The sequence below is a fragment of the Homarus americanus genome, unplaced genomic scaffold, assembly GCF_018991925.1.
Source record: "Homarus americanus isolate GMGI-L3 unplaced genomic scaffold, GMGI_Hamer_2.0 scaffold34345, whole genome shotgun sequence".
Taxonomy (NCBI): Eukaryota; Metazoa; Arthropoda; class Malacostraca; order Decapoda; family Nephropidae; genus Homarus; species Homarus americanus.
In genome coordinates, this window is record NW_024736072.1 from 1,657,967 (window position 1) to 1,676,607 (window position 18,641).

The following is an 18,641-nucleotide window of genomic DNA, read 5'->3' on the forward strand; positions in this document are numbered from 1 at the left end:
GCTGTATAAACTGGCCCCTCCCTCGTGTTATAATACTGTTTGTAGACAACATATTCACTGGTGGAAGGATGGCATCTGATTTGTTAACCAGTGAAAGGACGAGTGGCATTCAAAAGAAACATGGCACACGAAAAGGAAACTTATAATGAGACGGCGTGAATCCCTCAATACTCCTTTTGTCTATAGATGTAACAACGGGGAACTAGGTGAGTCTCTGAGGCGCAGTGGAAGCAGAAAGTTGCCCCACTCTTCATAAAACAGGTGTTATCTTGAAGACTTGGTTAACGGTGCTTTAAAGTCCCAAGCTGCTGTAGTACCTAAATTTACGGCAACAACTGCAAGACCATTTCATGATTAATAAGTACGTACTCTGTTTTTGAAGTCAAGCCCTCATTAAAAAGAGCCAAATTCCCAAAGGTTTGGACAATAAAATAATTTATAAGTAACTTACAGTAGCAACCTAACTGGTTGGTTCAAACCAAAGAACAAAACTAACATTAAAATTATACTTTGATTCTTCTTTAGCTAACATTTATTAACAATCTTGTCGAGACAGATGGGTAATGTGGTAGGTTAGGTAGCACAGCACTGAGTACCAACTGTGTAATAAGTTCATAGTTAGTATATAATACTGTATACAGTACATACGAATAACTCTTATCGTATCAAAGTTAAGATGGATATCATAAGTAAAGTATTTGCCATATAAGAACATTTAGTTTACCAGTACAGGTACAGGAATATTTTGTAACAACTAAAAGTAAATCAGACTACAGAGAGCAGATTTTGGATCTATGCTTAACTGCATATATTTTATTTTGTGTTTTTCCTGGGTTTTCTCTCAGTTATAAATATTAATACTGTACAAATATAAATTGATATTTTTTATTCTTATTTACAGGTTGATCAAGATGCTGGTGGAGAACTCGGGAGGAGGTGGGAATGGTGGTGAGGGCAAGGGATCAAACAACGGAGGCAATGGAGGTAAAACTAATGGAGTAGCGAAGACGACAAGTGGAAGCACCAAGTCCAGCATGAGTACTAAGAGTAGCATTTGCAGCAAGCCAGCCCCACCCACACCATCCAAGAGTACTTCAAGTGGACTGGACTCTCAACTCATGTACACACCTCCACACGTGTTGATCCGCTCCATCTCATCCCTCTCGCAACACTCCCTCAGGCCATCCACACCAGAACATGACCAGGTATTGTCTTGTGAATTTATCAACATCAGGTGTATGTCTGTTGAGGTGCAGGTACCGGTAACCAACACACACACACACACACACACACACACACACACACACACACACTGTGTTTCACAGGTGAGAATGGCTATTTATTCATTTGGAAAGATAAACTCCTGGTACAATCCAGTACTGTATTGGCTTCATCTCTCTTTGTTGTCCGTAAGGCATCCTTAAATATCAAGGTTTTATTTTTATTTTTGCAAGTTTGACAACTTGTGGGCAAAGTCTCTGTACTGTACACTAATTAAGATATTGTTGGGGATGATTTTAAACATTTGTAGTATACAGGATTGTAAGTCTCACTCTAGAGACCTCTTGGGGTTTTCATGCACAAGGGTGGCACCACTCAGTTACCTGTTACCTTTTGCTACAGAAGGAACTCATTGAACCTGTGCTCAGCATACATTTGTGCCTATTTTGGTTTTTCTCTGAATTACCCTGAATTACAGTTTGGTAAACATAGGTAGTTGATAAAACTGATTGTGGCACTAAAAGGCTGAGTAAAGTGATGATACTTGAGTGAGAAAATAGAGTTGTTGGATCAGTTAGATCGGTGGGAAATTGTGGCCTCATTTTGGTACCATCAGAAAAATTATACAAATGTACTGTACAGTACAGTATATCCATACAAGTGAGGTAAATATATGTGTGAGTGTTGCAGCAAGTGTGTTTCATTGTGCTGAAGTTTCATTTCAGTCTCATAATCCAATTACTGAAAGGATGGAAAATGCTCTCATTGTTTAGATTGAGGACCAATCACAGAATAAAATGCCCACTGGGTGGACCGGTGCTACGAGGAAAGACACTGATGCCCCCCACTACCACCACCATTACTAAGCCTATATCACCCAATGACCTATCAGCTACAGAGTCCCAGTATCTAACCCCATTATTCTGGTAAGGTTTGAGTTTTGAATATTGGAGTTTTTACTTTTATGGTACTACAGTACTTACCAGAAATGGAGCACCCATGGTATTTAAGGGTCTCCTTATAAATGTACTTATGGTAATACAGTATTTTAAAGAATACAGGACTAGTATCATTATAATGCATCATGAAATGAACAGTTTAATTCGCCTTCATGTGATGTCAGTAAAGTGTCCAAATACCTGTACTGTATACAGTAGTACAGTCCAGTATTTACCAAGTAGTACTGTACTTGTACTGTATATGGTCCAGTATATTTCCAGTTTGAGGGACAGTTAAGATAAATCTTGAACAGGTTTTGTGTAGTATCATGTCAAGTTGATGTATTCTATACCACATGTACTGTACTGTACTGTACATGTACTGTAGGGCATTAGATTACTTTTACTTTTACTTTTATCCTCTTCACCACTGATCAGCTTGTTATCCGCTTGGGCGATCGGTCACGTCTCTGATTACTTTTCCTTTTCTTTTATCCTCTTCACCAAAAGATCGGCTCGTAAGCTGCTTGGGCAATCGGTCACGTCTCTGTTACGCACTGTTGGCAGGTACTGGGCATGCATTGGCTCCTGAATGTACCTGAACCTGCTCCAGTGTTGGTCAAGTCTGGTCTTGAAAGAGCTCACACTTGGTGCTGTCACAACACTTTCTGGTAGATTGTTCCAGGAGTTCACAACTCTCACTCCGAAAAAGTTTGCCCGCACAGTTTTCTGGATTTGTGGCTTCTTCAAACTTGAGCTGTGACCCCTTGTGGGGCGAGCGTCCGCCAGCTCAAAGTAAGGACACTCGACTGAGTAGTGCCCCTTGAGATGCTTATACACCTCAATTAGGTCACCCCTTGCCTGTCTGTAGTATAAGCTAGATCTCAAGTCAAGGTTATCAGTTCAGAAAGCAGTTTTCCGGTTCAGTTGGCAACTCAATGCTGTATATAATGTTTTTCCTCTCTAGAGCTACTTGAGTGAGTATCAGATTTTTTTTATTTTATACCGTATACGTATATGCTTTGTTTACTTCTCATCTTCCTTTTCTCCTTTGTTCATCTTTTAATACAAATATTCAATTCCCAAGTTTTGTGTTTATTTTATGACTACAAATTAAAAGCCAGAAAACTACATTGTAACTGAAAATTACCTGGTTTAAGGAGATTTATGTTTGGGTAAGAGAATTTTCCCCAGAAATAAAGTCTATTAAACATGCAACACACAATTTGAAAATACATAATTTGAAAAAATCATAACTGTCAGAAGTAGAGATTCTGGTAAATGGGGGAATGCTGTAAAGGTACAGGATGTAAACCCAACACCGAAGATCATATGCAGTACCTCCGCAGATCTTGTTTATAAGTTATGTAAAAAAAAATATACTGTATGAGGGTAAGTAAGGAAGAAATAAAGTGTAACAAAAGATAAATACTATACAGTACATTATATTAAGGGTTATACTCACCATCAGTAACTCCAACACCACATGGATTCAAAATGGCCTCAAAATGTCCATGATATTGGTCAGATTTAAAAAAAAATTGGGGGCTTATAACACCCCCACCTCCCCAAAAACCCCAGATGGGTGGATGCTCTGTGCTCACCATGTTTCCCCACCTACAGCTTCTTGGACCCCCTCCCATTTTGATATTCCTGGTAACGCCCTTGCCACATATTGGTACCTTACATCACTCCAGTTTACTGTTGTTTGTGCCATTCATACACAACCAAATCAACTTTGTTACTCATTACAGTACAGTACTGCACTTAATTTGGTTCTGCTTATACAGTACTGTACTGTACTTGTTTTGACTGCCCTGGCATAGACTATAATGATTTCTGCTTTACCTTTTCTTAGCTGTAAATTGTAAATGGCCCTCCCTCTTCCTATCAAGTCCAATAAGTACTTTTTTCTAAAGGTTTCCCAATAATTTACAGGTGCTATTTTTCTTTCTTTTATTTCAAAGTTGACCAATTTTTTCTCATTTATCTTCCCTAAAGGCTTGGCTTACATTTTGGATATGGCTAATTAGTTACCTGTTTTATGTACAAAATTTTCAAAAAGTGAGGATAAACATCACTTTTATCACTTGAATTTGTTGTCATGATGCAGGGTATAAAGGGAATGGTGGAGAGGTGTTGGTAGCCAGAGCAAGAGGGGCAAAGGAGTCACTCATAGCATATCTGGGGCCCCAAGGGAGTTACGCACCTAGCCAGTACCACATGCCTTTAGACTATATGTCTCCAACCCACATGCCCCACCAGACCACGTGCCACCAGGCCAAATGCCACCAGGCCATGTGACTATCAGCATTAAAACAGAATTTGTATGTTCTCCAGGACCCTTAAAGACATATTCTGGGATTCGACCTAGCTGGATGAGTGGCTCTTTTTAGAGTACTGTACAGTAACCAAAACAACATCTTTGGAAAAATATAGATAGGTACGGTTAGTGGAAAACTCACTACTAGGTTGCTTATTCCTTTGAGGAAGATTTTAGACATGACAGTATAACTGAAAGTTTACCTGTGCATAATGAGCCCATCATAAGAATTCACTGGTAGAGAAAAGAGGCACAAAGGCAATAATTGTACTTGGCACATCATCTAATGATAGATCATATTTTTATGAGATTAACAGACAAAATATGTCCCATGAACCATTTGTCAGTGTCATGCCCTCAAATCATTCATGCACACCACAGCCTCCTGAGTGTACATATTGTACTAAATTGTGCTTCCCTTACCTCATCCTTCCATTTCTTGTATGTTCTTCCACCTCCCTTTTCTGAAATATACTTTCTTATTTACTGTACAGTACTTCATTCCTATAAAATATCCATTATTAATTATAATTGTATTGTCTACAGGATGATGGCATTGTATCAGTTCCTGCTCTACGTAAAGGTGTGCTGCTCCAGGCTCGAGACCGTCTCTTCTCACGTTGGAAGGAACGTTATTTTGTTCTCACCCGGGATTACCTTGCCTGCTTTAGAAGAGGTTCCACCAAGTACTCTGAAATGGGATCCTTTATATTTAAAGTAAGTACAAACCAGTGTACTTTACCAGTAATTTATGAATTTTATATTTATGCTTCTTTGAATATTTCTCTCTTATCTCTTCATCTACTATGCACAAATTTGCGTTTCATTTCACAGGACAGAAGAGACGTGAAGTTAATGCAGTGATTGATTTCACTTAAAACTTTTATCTTTTAGGTCAACCTGGCCTGTGTGGAGTGTGTAGAGTGGCAAGATCGTCGTGGTGGCCCAGCCTTGGCACTGTCTCTGCCTCGTGAAGGTCGAGTGCTGCTACGAGCAAAGTCAGGTTTAGATCAGTGGTACAGAGTGTTACTTGAGGCTACAAGTGCCTCACGTCACCGTCGTAGTGCTCTCCGTCGTGGTACATCTACCACACACCTAAACAATACCACAAATAATAACCTTGACACTACGCCTCCAACAAAATCAGGTAAGAATCTAAGTTATGTATATAGTATATACCCGGTACTTTATATTTTAAAGTTATTGCTGTATTTTAAATACATAAGAGTTAATGGATTGTATAGTACAGTACTGGGTACAGTACATATACACCATAACCTTTTTATTTTTTTACACGGGTATTAGCCCACCCGGACACAGATCACCGACCCACATCAGGGCCCAGGGGGCAAAAACGTAATAACAATAATAATAATAATAATAATAATAATAATAATACAGTAATAATAATAATAATAATAATAATAATAATAATAATAATAATTCAGATAAGTAAAATTTATAAGAAAAAATACAAAAATAAAAATAAAATAATATTGATAACAATAATAATAATAATGAAAACACTGCAATAATAATAATTATAATAATAATAATAAGGAGCCATAAAGAAATTAAAAAAAAAGATCATTTGTGAGAAACAATATATGTATGTTTTGTTGTCAATAGCAAGAGAAACAATTGAGACCCCGCAATTGTGTGTAAATGAGGCAGAAAGTCAGATCAGTAACCTGGGACTTGGTCACAATTTTTGCAATGCCATATGGCAGCAGGGTCTACCATTAGACAACACATTATGCTCCCTGTTTGGTAGCTGCCTACTACCTACTGAAGTTGTACTGTATATTGTAAATTAAACATTAGTGTTAGCAACAAAAAAATATCAGACATATTAACATAAATTTGGACTTAATTCATTTTAAAGAAAAATTACCCAAATTAATATCTTATGACTTCAAAGAATATCAGAATTTTGAATCTGTTTATCATTTTACAGTGAAGTAGCTATGAGGCATGGATGCTTATTATTTAAGTGATCACAACTTAATACAGTATTTACTGGTATACTGTACACTTAATGATTTTAATTCATCCCTGACTACTGTTTTCCCTCACATTTCTTGGGTCTTTGTATTCCTTGATCCACTCCAAACAAAAGTGAGAGGAAAGTATCGGTAGTAAGTAGATAAACAGATTATGTTTTTGTATTTTTAGTATTTTTTGTCAACTATTTTTTTCATCTTTCCAAATATTTCAGAAACTGACTGTCTCTCCAACTTTTAGTGTTAAAGCCCTGTTGAAGTAACACTGAAGAACATTTACATTTCCAGGTGGAATACAATACAGTCTCAGTGGGTCAACACCAGAGATCACAAGGCTGTGTGATGCTGTTTGTGATGATTCACCAGGTGGCAGCAGTTCTCGTGTTCTCACAAGGCACCATAGATTTTCTCGTAAGATATATGTGAAGTTTGTACTAATTGTTTTATATTTCTCACATACGGTGTACTGTATACTGAAGACAGTTTGATGCTTGCTGTGTCTGAGGATGAGAAGAAGGAAATATACATACAGTGGTGAAGATCACTTCCGGGAATGGGATTTCCAGGTAACGAGACGACTCAATCAAAATAAAATCCCTCATCCCTAGAATTTTTTGGGTACCGTGAAAATTTTCTCAGAAGTTCCAGAAATTGCACATTACATCATCTCTCGAACCTGGAAAGAAATCCCCCATCCCCAGAATTTTTCCGGGTACCAGAATTTTCTTGTAATTTTCCAGAATGATGCATTATTACATCTCTCAAATCCAGAAAAAATTCATCTCCGGAATTTTCTGGGTACTGGAAAATTTTTCTCAGAATTTCCGAAAAATTACCCTGATTTTCATCTCTCAAACCTGGGGAAAAAAATCCACATCCCGTAATTTTTCGGGTATCGGAAAAGTTCTCTCAGAATTTTCCAGAGAATGTGCCCCTCGAAAAATCGTTCCCAACGCCGGAATTTTCCGGAAAACTCCAACTTTGAGAACGATTTTCTGAAAAAATTTAAATTCCGGCTATTGGAGAGTTCCGGTTAAGGGGGATTCCAACTAACGGATATATTACTATATTTTTATGGAAGTTTGCAGGAGACCAGTGTCAACTGTCAGTGCTTGAAAGCTGGTATTTGAAAGAAAAGGACAGTCTCGGTATGACGGCGCTATAATTATTTGGTAGTGTCACACTGGATAACACCCTTTTTACATCTGTCCTGTACCACAGATGTGGGAGTGGCAAAGATACAAGTACAGTATACAGTACGTACAGTAATAAATAAATAGATGTTTAATTAAGAAGTTAATATTTTATTTTAGTAACTGAGAGGATACTGAGTTCTTTAAGAGTAGGCACATGATGCATTTCTTTATTTGGGTTATACAGATACAGTACAGTATTCATAATAGGGACTACAGTCTGTAATACTAACTATTTTGACTTTTATGTATTGCTCATCTTTTTCATATTTACATCAGTGTTTGTGTTATAAATGAATAGTCACTGGTTCATTTCATGAGTGGAGAGGTTTCCTCCTTGTACACTTACCATTGTGTACTCAGCAGTAAACAACCTTTCAGTGGACAAACATCCCACCATGAGGGTGGGGTAAACTGTTAGAGGCTGAATGCTTAAAAACTAGATCAGTAGCTGTCTGGCCTGGTCACCCTGTATCATAAGGGAAAATCTTCTATGGATGGGAAAATAAAATTAAAGCAGATTGTTGTACTGTAAAAATATCATTAAAATGGTTCAATACATAATTTGTTTTAATTGGTAGTTTTTTCATTTATAGATATTTCATTTAACATCAGGATGTAGGAACTTGGGAGATAAAAAGTTATAAAAGATTTGCCAAAATTTTCAAGTCATCCAAATCGGAATATTTTACCGAGTGTTAAATGTTTTATTAGTATGATCCCAGTCTTTCCTGCAAAATGTGCAAGTACGTAACACAATTTTGGTTTACAGTAAAGAATTGGATATTTAGTGATAATGCAGGACAAAACAGTCAGCCCTTGATGTGATCGGTGTTATATTTGTGCCTCTACAATTGTGGTAAAATAATCATTGTGTTACTATTTTACTTGCCTATGTTAATCTTCAATTATATTTCTTGTATAATCTGTAGTGGATGAGCATAGCTCTTTTGGCCTGAATTGGTCAGTGAAATGTGGATGGTCATTAACCAGCAAACTCCTTGACCCCACAGTTCTTGCTGATGTGGACCTTAGTTCTTGTGACACTGATGTAGCTACTCCGCCCTCCTCAGTCACATCCTCCAACAAGTTCAGTACTTCAACATCAGCTTCTAATACCTCAGGTGAGTTTGAAATACTGAAACAATAAGAACAAGCAATAAATGAAAAATTATTTTCTTGTTGTTTATGAAAAGATAAATTGAAGTTGTAACTTTAATAAAGATATTTCACAAGGCAGCAACTCATACCAGATGATATTCCTTTGAAATACTGTACAGTAGACCCTTCCCATTCGCGGGTTTGCGATTCGCGGTAAACAGATGGTGGCTATTGTGGCTAGCTTGCAAGCTTTTCCCGCAGCACAACGAGTCACCTCACACAGCATCTCGTGTTGTACTCTCATAACTTTTATTATTTCTGTGTGAAATGGCCCCTAAAAGACTGCCTAGTGTCAGTGCTAGTGATGCTGGTAGAGTGAAATGTAAAAGGCAGAAGTCGGTGATGACCTTGACAAAGAAAGTTGAATTATTAGACAAGTTAAAGGAGGGGATGAGTGGTGCCGCAGCTGGTCTGTTGTTTGGTATAGGTATACAATAGTGCACTGAGGTAGTATACGTTGCTATTCACGGTTTTGCCTATTCGCGCCATTCCTTGGAACCTAACCCCCGTGAATAACAAGGGCTTACTCTATTGCATATGGTAGATTAATTTATCTTTATTTGGACTGTAAGTTACAGTATATGTTGGTGTAGGAGAATGATGACACATTGAAAGCTTATTTATTGCATTAATAACATTTCAAGTGTTTAACTCTGGCAGTCTACTGTATGTTGTCATATAGTAGTGTGGCAGCCGAGCAGATACAGCGCTTGCTTCCTGTTCCATGGGTCAGTGGTTTGATCCCCAGGCATTCACAGTTCACCCAGCTGTCTATACTGTAGGTACCTAAGTTTACAACTTGGGGAAGTGAATGTGGCTGAGTACAGTACCGGCCATGCTAACTCCTTATGTACTGAAGGCTTAGTATAATAATGGTTGCCCCTCTTGTAACGAGGATGGCCGGCCCAAAGGTCACCTTGGTGTGAATTTGTTTAAGGTGTAGAAGCTGTCGCCAACACAACAACCACACCCTGAGTTAGCGAGCTGCATGACCCTGTGTCAAGAAATAGTCTGAGAAGACCGGACAACTCGCCAACTGCACTGGCTAGCCATTACCCCGGAATACGAACCACAAATCGATTAACATCCAGGTTCCCAATTAATGCTGGGTAGACAGAGGCAAATGGCAAATGGCATCAAGAAACTTGCCTGGAGTGTCACCCTGCTCGGGGATCGAACCCTGGTCCGCTCGCTTGCGAGGCGAGAATGCTGACCATTACACCACAGGTCGCCACCTGAAGGCTTAGTATACAGTGTGCTGTATCCACACTGTTCCTAACGGGCAGTCATGCCAATGGAACCCACTTTCACTATGGGACAGTATCCCTCAAGATTGCAGAGCAACTTGTATGATAACAACAACATGCTGCCAATGCAACTGTAGAGGAAAATCCAGATTATGCTGATTTATTGGACAGTATCGACTCAGATGCAGGTAGTGATATCACTAGTGATGACAACTGATCTAATGAAGAGGAAGAGAGAGTGCTTAGAAAAGAGAGTGAATTTGAAGATGGTGAAGGAACAAGAGCTTTTTGGAAGACTAATGCCTCAGTATCATTTTCTGCAATTATTACATTTGATGAATTTTATAGACAATACACAGCAAGTTCAAGGTGATAAATTGAATAAAGTCTGATCTGTTGTGGATTGTTGAGAAGGAAATTCCAGTGTGACCCTATGATACATCACAGGTTTCCCTGAGTCTGGCTTCCTCCTGTGCTAACACTGGATAGACCAATTGCCTGAATGGCTAGTAAGCTGATTAGTGGTGAAAAAAAAGGATAAAATAAGAATAACAAGAAGCAATAAAAGATAGAAGAGTAGACAGAATCATAATACAGTACAATGTAAAGGTAACTTAAGAATATACACCACCAGGTGACATTAGTTGTAAGAAATTATTCGGTATTAAATTTTAGTGTCTTAATGCTTCCTAAGAGGTAGTGTGTCTTGCCTATGATCTCCTTCTACTCTACTTGACTCATTTACAAGATCTTCACAAATTTTAATTCTGAAATCCAGTACTGTACTGTATTTTTATTATATTCCCCCTCAAAAAATTTATGCATTAGGAAGGTTGATAATTAATTTATTCCAGTTTTTTCTGAGGCTTACCAGTGTCTTTAATTTCAAACTGTAGGAAGGGTAATAACATAAATTTGTAATAAATAATTAAATATAAATTTCCAACCTGTCTGTTGAGACATTGTATTTTACTTGAAAATATATTCCAGGTTCAGGTGGTTCATCTTCTTTGGCTTCGTCACCTTCACTGCGAGGATCTTGTGCTTGGCCCCGTCCATCATCCCCTCTACGACCTGTTATAGGTGATGCTCCCAGGTCAAGACTCTCGTTGTATGAAGGTGCTCGTGAAATGCCAACAAGTGCCAAGACGCGTCACTCTGTGTGTCTCGAGCCTCGCGATCAGGCTCAAGACCTTGCTCGGAAACAGAAGAATAGACACTCAATATGTGTAGAACCTCGTGATTTAGCACGAACCCGAGCATCACTTTGCCTGGAGCCACGAAACCCATTACTGGACCTGATGGAGAGTGTGGAGGCCATTCCCTCACTGCTCTCCCCAGAGGGTACTCGACCTCCAACATCTACTAGAACATCACCCTCAAAGAGTGAAGGTATGTACAGTATACCAGAATTTGTCCGTCACAACCTCAGAAGTCTGGTACCGTTGAGATAGAGAACCTATGGCTTTGTGAATTTTCTTATTATCTGAACAAGGTCAACGTCTTTGTGTACATAGGGTTTGTTCATCTGAAAAATTTGGGCATCTTTTGAGAGCTGGGCCTTCATTCTTTAGCGTCTTAAACTTCTTTTGTTTAAAGCCATTTGATATCCTTAGCTTGTGATTGGTTGGTATTTATTGAAGGCATAACTATGATTGGATGACTGGCCTGCACGAAGACTTACTCTACAATGTATACATTCGAGTTACAATACCCTTACAACACTGCAAAATAGTTTTGAATATGGGGGATTTACAATATTATTAGCAGTTTGTAAGTTTGAATACTGTAAATCAGTTACAAGATCGCCTAATGTGTAATTTAGGAGGTGTTTTGAGTATCCACTCCCATATTTTCTTACACTGGTCACATGAACTTCACTTATCCAACCCGGGCACTCTTATAAATGGGAATTTTTCCAACACAATGATAAAGTGATAGAATTAGGGTCTTTGCATAGTGGTAAAATCTCATTAAGTGAAGTATCATAAAGCAAGGACCACCTGTATTTTGATTTTGAAGTTGCAAATATACAGTACAGTATAATGAATAAGTTATTGAATCATTTGTCTTTCAGGTGACAGAAGATCAATCAATGATGTGCCACTGATGGTGAGTGAGGTGGACACTTGCCCTTGTCCAGGAGCCACTCCTTCTCGTCCACGTGCACACTCCACCTCCCTCACACCAGAGCGTTCACTAGGCCCTCGTTCACGCTCCAACTTAGGCTTCTTCCGACACTCAGGCCTCTTTAATCATTAAGTTTTGCAGGAATATATTCATGTAATATTAATTTAAGGCTTGCATTGTACCTTATGAATGTGTACGAACTCCCGCCCCTCTCACACTGCCCCTGAATGTTTGACTGATTGACCTGAGACTATTATTAATATCTATTCCTTCTCTTGAACTTGATTATGAAAATAATATTTTGAATGCTTATGATTTTATAACCAAGAGTTATCAAGGATTATTGATGTAATCTTTACTGAAATTGGAGAATCCAAAATTATTATTTATGAATAGGACAAATGAATGTACAGTGTCTATACAAGTTAACTTTTATTTTACAAGCAGTTTCTCATTTGTTTCCTATTATGAAAATACATTGTATTTTGTTCACTGAATTTCTTGGTTATAAATTACATTCTGTTTATACTGTATATGTAAATGTTACGTTTTAGAATTCATATAATGCATTATGCCCATGATTTCCGTAATTTTATTTTCACTTTATTTGTGCATTATGTGACTTTATGAGAAATCAGTCTTTTTATTTCCAATTCTGCATCAGACTTTTTGTATTGGAAATTTTTTAACGTATAAATTTCAGGAAATACTGTATTATGAAAGTCTTGGTTGTGTGGATGTCTGTACCCACATCATAGTTAGCTGCCAAGATATCTGCAGTTACTTTTTCATTTCAATTTAATGGAAATAAAAATACAGACAATTGATATAAGGTGATAAGAATTTTGTTATTAGTGTGGACATCACTAATGGTACATCACTTTGTAATTCCCACAATCAGTAAACACTATTAAAAGGACAATATTTTGTAAAAAAACAAACAAATTTTTTGGTAAATTTAATGAAAGAATTCTTAGTGCTTACTGTTAGTTTGGAACACATTTATTGTAACTTTTGTTGACTTAAGTTATCAAGTCAATGAACTTTTATATACTTTCTTAGTGTTAAGAATTGCTCTTGAACCAGTGAAGTAAATGCTGTTTGATATTGACAAGCATTGCCTGATACACAAACTAGTCATTTTCAAGGGTGTGGTCATTATATTGAACAGCAATAAGTAAGTACACTAGTAAGTTTATTTTGGACGTGTTGGTAGTTGTAAGTACTGTATTCATTAGTTTTGGCTTTCAGTGGTCATTAAACAAATTTGCATTTAATGTGAAAGCTTCATGGATTTATAATTTTCTTGTGTGCTTATTTTTGTTAAACAGTAAAGTAGAGGCTTCAAAAGAATCCAGCTGGAGTAGAAATTGACTTTTGGAAACTAGAAGCAATAGGCTAATAGGACAACGATTTAATGAATGTCATTCAGGAGGCTGAATTAGAAAAATAAAGGGACATACTCTATTTTTTTTTGTTTTTTAATTCTATATTATGCAATGGATATATGAACGATTTAAATTTATGGCTGGAAGTAATTAGGTAATAAGGATTTTAGATTCCTGGAATTTATGTCCCATCAGTTTTAGTCTACAATAATTTAGCAGTTAACACTAAGACCTATGTTCTGTGGAGAAATAAGTGTTATATGCCAATGGTGCTTTATTGTATGGAAGTGAATTTGAAAGAACATTACAGGTGAAGATGAACTGAGACAACACAGCCATTACAAAGCCTTCTTTATTTTGTCAGGTTTTTGAGATAGATTTGATGTCCTTTCACCTCTACCTTACAAAACTGCTATAAAATACTATTACTTGAAGTGAAAAGCTTGACATTGCAATGCTAAGTTGTCAAGTAAGAACAAGATTATTGTAGGGTGCAGCTCTGTACATAGAAAATTTACCAAGGGAGTTTCCCACCCATAACGGTATATATGGTGGGCTGCTTTTAACTTAAAAAAGTGTGAATGAGGTTGGATATATTTTTATATATATTCACCATGCTTTTGCTGGCTAGGTTTTCAATTGTAGTGCACTTTCAAGTAGTGACATTATTGAACATAATGTAAGCCATAATTTTCTCCATTGTTCAAAGATTCTCATAAAACTAGGGAATTTATAATGCTGACACAATACTTAATCTAACAGTTAAATCCTTGTATCTGCTGTGACAATATCTGAAAGTCTTGTTTTGGAGTGGTAACCAATTTTTGTGGGCCTGTAGATCACAAGTGAAAGTTTCTCACTTTTGTTCAGTGATGCTGTGAGCAATTTGGTGAAACGTTAAGCAATATCATTACTAACTAGAAACTCCAAATGTCTTTCAGCTTTCAGGTGACCACCTAAGAATTTTGGAAAAAATTAGATTTGATTCATATTTTAACTGAATCAATTAAATAATTAAAGTGACCATATGGAAAACATATGTTAGTCTGCATATGTAGGGTAGCATATACAGGAATACCTCGCTATTTGCAACCCCACTTATCCGCAATTGATATTTTAATAACCCTATTAAATATTCACAAAGCATACCCCACTTATTCGCAAAGAAAAATTATGGTACCCTACAGTAATATTTCAAACGGCATGGGCTAGCCATAACTCTCATATTCCGCTGTAATGCCCGCTTCACACGAGCGTGTTTTTTCCCGTATGGTTTAGAAATTACTGAAATTCAGTGGGATCGTTTACACGGCGCACACGCGGGAGAACTCACCGCACGCTTGTACCTGTACTTCCAAACCGAGGCGTGAAAAAACACGCCGAGCGTCCTAAAAAATTTTTATGGCAATGATAAATGCTAGTTTAAATGTTTACACTCATTAACACCTGCACTCACACAACATTTACTGGTCCTACAGTATACACAAGACCCTGGTAGCCTTGGATAATGAGGAGTGTACAGTACAGTATATCGAAAAATATGTGTTGAAAGTTGCCGGCTAGTAACACATCCCCCCCCTATTTACATTTATTCTTATAGGGAAAAATTGCAACAACATAACCCAATTTTTTATTCGCAATGCCATTAGGAATGCATCTTTTGCAATAACCGGGGTATTCCTGTAATTTATTTCATAAATGTTCTTGTGCTTTTTTTTTTTAATAATAAAACCATTTTGTCTTTGGGAAGTAACATGATAAGGAATGTACAGTATTTATTAAAATGCAGACCTATGCAGACTTTTTCTTTTTTTTTTTTTTAAAGGTGAGTTTGCACTAAGTTATTGGGATAAGACTTCTCACGTGGTCAAGTTTCTTTTGGATACACTCGTAGGACCTCGTAATACAAATACATCTATTATAAGAAACAAGAAAACATGTATTGTGATAACTTGTGCTCTTTCAATTGAGTAACTGTAATGTTCATCTTGTTAAGCTCATTCACTTTAACTGTGCCAGTTCTTTCTTAATCTTTTACATTACTAAGTGGGTAAATTATTACCTAGAACAACAATAATTTTAAAAGATCCAAGAACAAGATGATTGTGTGAACATGTGCTCACTTTTCTGTCATTCTGCTGCTCTTCAGTGTTTCAAGCATTAAAAGAAAGTTGTACACTATGGTTGCTATAAACTTTTTACCACAAGGAGTAAACAAAAATATACTCCCAGCATTAAGAAAGTGTTTCACAAGATAAAGCTCAACAGCTGTGCTAATTGACCCTTCAAATGATCTTCATCCACCTTCATCATCTATAGCATCATTATTACAATTCATAGAAGTGAATAGTAGCTTGTTACTAAATGAGTCATGTTGACAACTTAATTGCCAATTTTTCCGTTTGTGTTTCATGTAATGAAATTATTTTGCTTGAAAAACCCATTAAACATTTGAAAGAAAAAATAATATTTAGTTTCCCTGCAGAGTGGTGTAACTCACTAAGCAATCATTGATTATTCAACTTATTTTAATTGAAACAGTTGTAATAGATGCTAAAATTGGATGGAGCGTATTGTAAATGTCAATCATTGAGGAAACACAGTACAGTACACTATGTATCACATTAAAGGAAGACAATATTGAGAGGAGTAAAAGTTTTTCTGATTACTGGATAATATACAGTAGTTTATTGGCTGTTGGTCATTTTCATCAACATCTTCCACCTAATGACAACTGTTCAAAAAAAAAGGGGATAAGATGTGCCCATGCTTAACACTGCAAACCCAGGGCATTAGCCAAAAAAATGCAGGAATAGGTACAGTTCTGGTAACCTGATTGCCCTGAGGTGTGTTGAAGCCAATTTTTACAGCTGGATGCCCTTCCAAACTCCAACCCATTGGTTGGGAACAGCTGGCAAGGCAGGTACTATTGCAACTCCCTGAAGAAATCAAAGACTACCTGCCTATCTTTACCTGTGGTAAAGTGTATACTGTGTATAGGGTAGTTAAAAGATGGGAATGTCTTTACCATATATTATGATCCAGTATATCAGAAAAATCTTCACACAAACTTGTAACCGTCTGTTTTGCGTGTCTTTACTGGGGGTGTCCTTTCGCACTCCTTTCAATAATATCTTCCCATAAACTAAGTGGTACATTATAAAGGGTAGTCTTGTGTTAAATTTTACACTTGTCTGGTCCTTTATACTGAATCTTCACTGTTGTTCCATATGTACAGTAGGTAATTGTATACATAAAGTTAATAAAAGTTAACCAAATGTTTCACCTTAGTTGTCATTATTCTATTTGTTGTATTACAATACTTTCTTTAGAACTAAAGTATCATAATTGGATATACAGTACTTTGTCATGTAGAAATTTCAGAGGAATCTGACAAATTATACACTATTCATTTAGGCCTTATATGAAGCAACTAATTAGAGGGTAAAAATTTTATATTTTCCAGGGTCATTAGCAGCAACTTTCATTTTTTGGGGAGTTTACTGACAGGCAAGTACTATGAGAAGCAATTTTGCTTAGAACCTTAGAATGTACAGATGAGGTTGATATGAGATTTAGGCAGCTGCTGAATTTGTGCATCATCAAACACCACACCAATACTCAAGTCTCAAGTACTGAAGGCAATGTTTTAGAAAAGAAACAGCAACATCTACTTGAAGAGAACCTCTACAGGTATATGTTGCCTATAATGCCATCAGTATATACTTATTAGTTTTGGATGTTTATGTACACGACAATTGATGTTGCTGGAGTGAGAAAGGAGGAAGGTTTACATCTGTATTCATTTGCTTTGCTGGAGACAAACTGGTAAATACAGTACAGTATATTGAAAAGACTTGGTCATGATAAAAAAAAGGAAGTTGCAACTTAACCGGGAGTTTCTGGCTACATAGCTGGTTATGTTAAGTTAGGTTGGAAAAGTCATGTACAGTATCGTGATATATAAGAGTCATTAGATTTGGATCCTTAGGTTTATGTGAGTCCAGTATAGTTGGTGCCGGCCCGTATTGGTTATTCTCACGTTCATAATTTTACCAACCCAATATAACCTAACCTAACTACAGTATTACCAAAAACTTTAAAAATACTTGATACAGGTAATGCAGTACTTTATAAGAGGTGTGCTGGTTAACAAACAACAAGTGGAAACTTTTCAATAAAAATATTGTTCTTTTACATAAAACATACAGTCAGAAACAGTAATTGTTAACTCTCCTGACTAACTGGAACCTCAGCCAGCAGAGGCTGATATTGACAAAATGCAACATCACCAGCCACAATACAGTAGTTCCAAAACGAATCCAGGTAAAAAAGTCACAGAAAAAAAGTCAGGAAAAAAGTCACAGGAAAAAAAGAAAAGTTAACTATCGAATTCTCACATTTTTTAAGGTTAATATGTCAACCTAACCTAACCCTCGTATTCGGAGGATGAGATCCTTATTTTCCCCTGATCCAAATGCGATCCCGTCGAGAGCAGACCTGGAATCGCAGCAGACAAGCAAGGGGCAGAAACCATCTGCTTCTTCCTCAGCGAGAAGGGCAGCAAGGAGGGCTATTAGTTCCGCCTGAGTGGAGGATGCCCCGTCAGAAACTCTGAGAGACAGTTTGATAGGCTCAGGGGCATCAGGACGGGAGATGTAGACACCAGCCCCGGCCCGACCTGTAGCGGGGTCAACAGAACCATCAGTGTAGAGGACGACCCTACCTGGGGAACAGTGGGCGATCCTGGAGAGGTGGTCCACCGAGGGCAATCAATTCAGGTTGAAAATCCAGCCAGGGAGAAGGAGACGAACCAACAGCAGGGGTTCACTTGGATTTTGGGTTGTATATCGTAACGCGCGTATTTCTCTCCCACAAGTCCAGGGTTCGAATCGCCTCTGGTTTAAATGTATGTCCGACGTAGCACGATTTCCGGTTTTCGCCTGCACCAACATTGGATAAACTAACCACCCAGATGGCTTGTGTCCCGATATCAGGTGTTCTTATATATGGTAAACAAAAATACTCAGCCTTTGG

General features: G+C 37.4%; 1 protein-coding gene across 2 annotated transcripts in view; it reads left to right on the forward strand.

The window, feature by feature from the left end:
* Positions 1–16,886, forward strand: part of LOC121871918 — an 88,993-nt gene extending 72,107 nt beyond the window's left edge. For both annotated transcript variants that reach the window (XM_042374520.1, XM_042374518.1), the window contains 7 exons: positions 902–1,205; positions 5,029–5,199; positions 5,377–5,629; positions 6,774–6,896; positions 8,692–8,802; positions 11,077–11,478; positions 12,164–16,886. In XM_042374520.1, coding sequence (XP_042230454.1) covers positions 912–1,205; positions 5,029–5,199; positions 5,377–5,629; positions 6,774–6,896; positions 8,692–8,802; positions 11,077–11,478; positions 12,164–12,348 — 1,539 coding nt within the window. In that variant the 5' untranslated portion in view covers positions 902–911 and the 3' untranslated portion in view covers positions 12,349–16,886. The remainder of the gene's footprint in view (positions 1–901; positions 1,206–5,028; positions 5,200–5,376; positions 5,630–6,773; positions 6,897–8,691; positions 8,803–11,076; positions 11,479–12,163) is intronic.
* Positions 16,887–18,641: the final 1,755 nt, after the last annotated feature.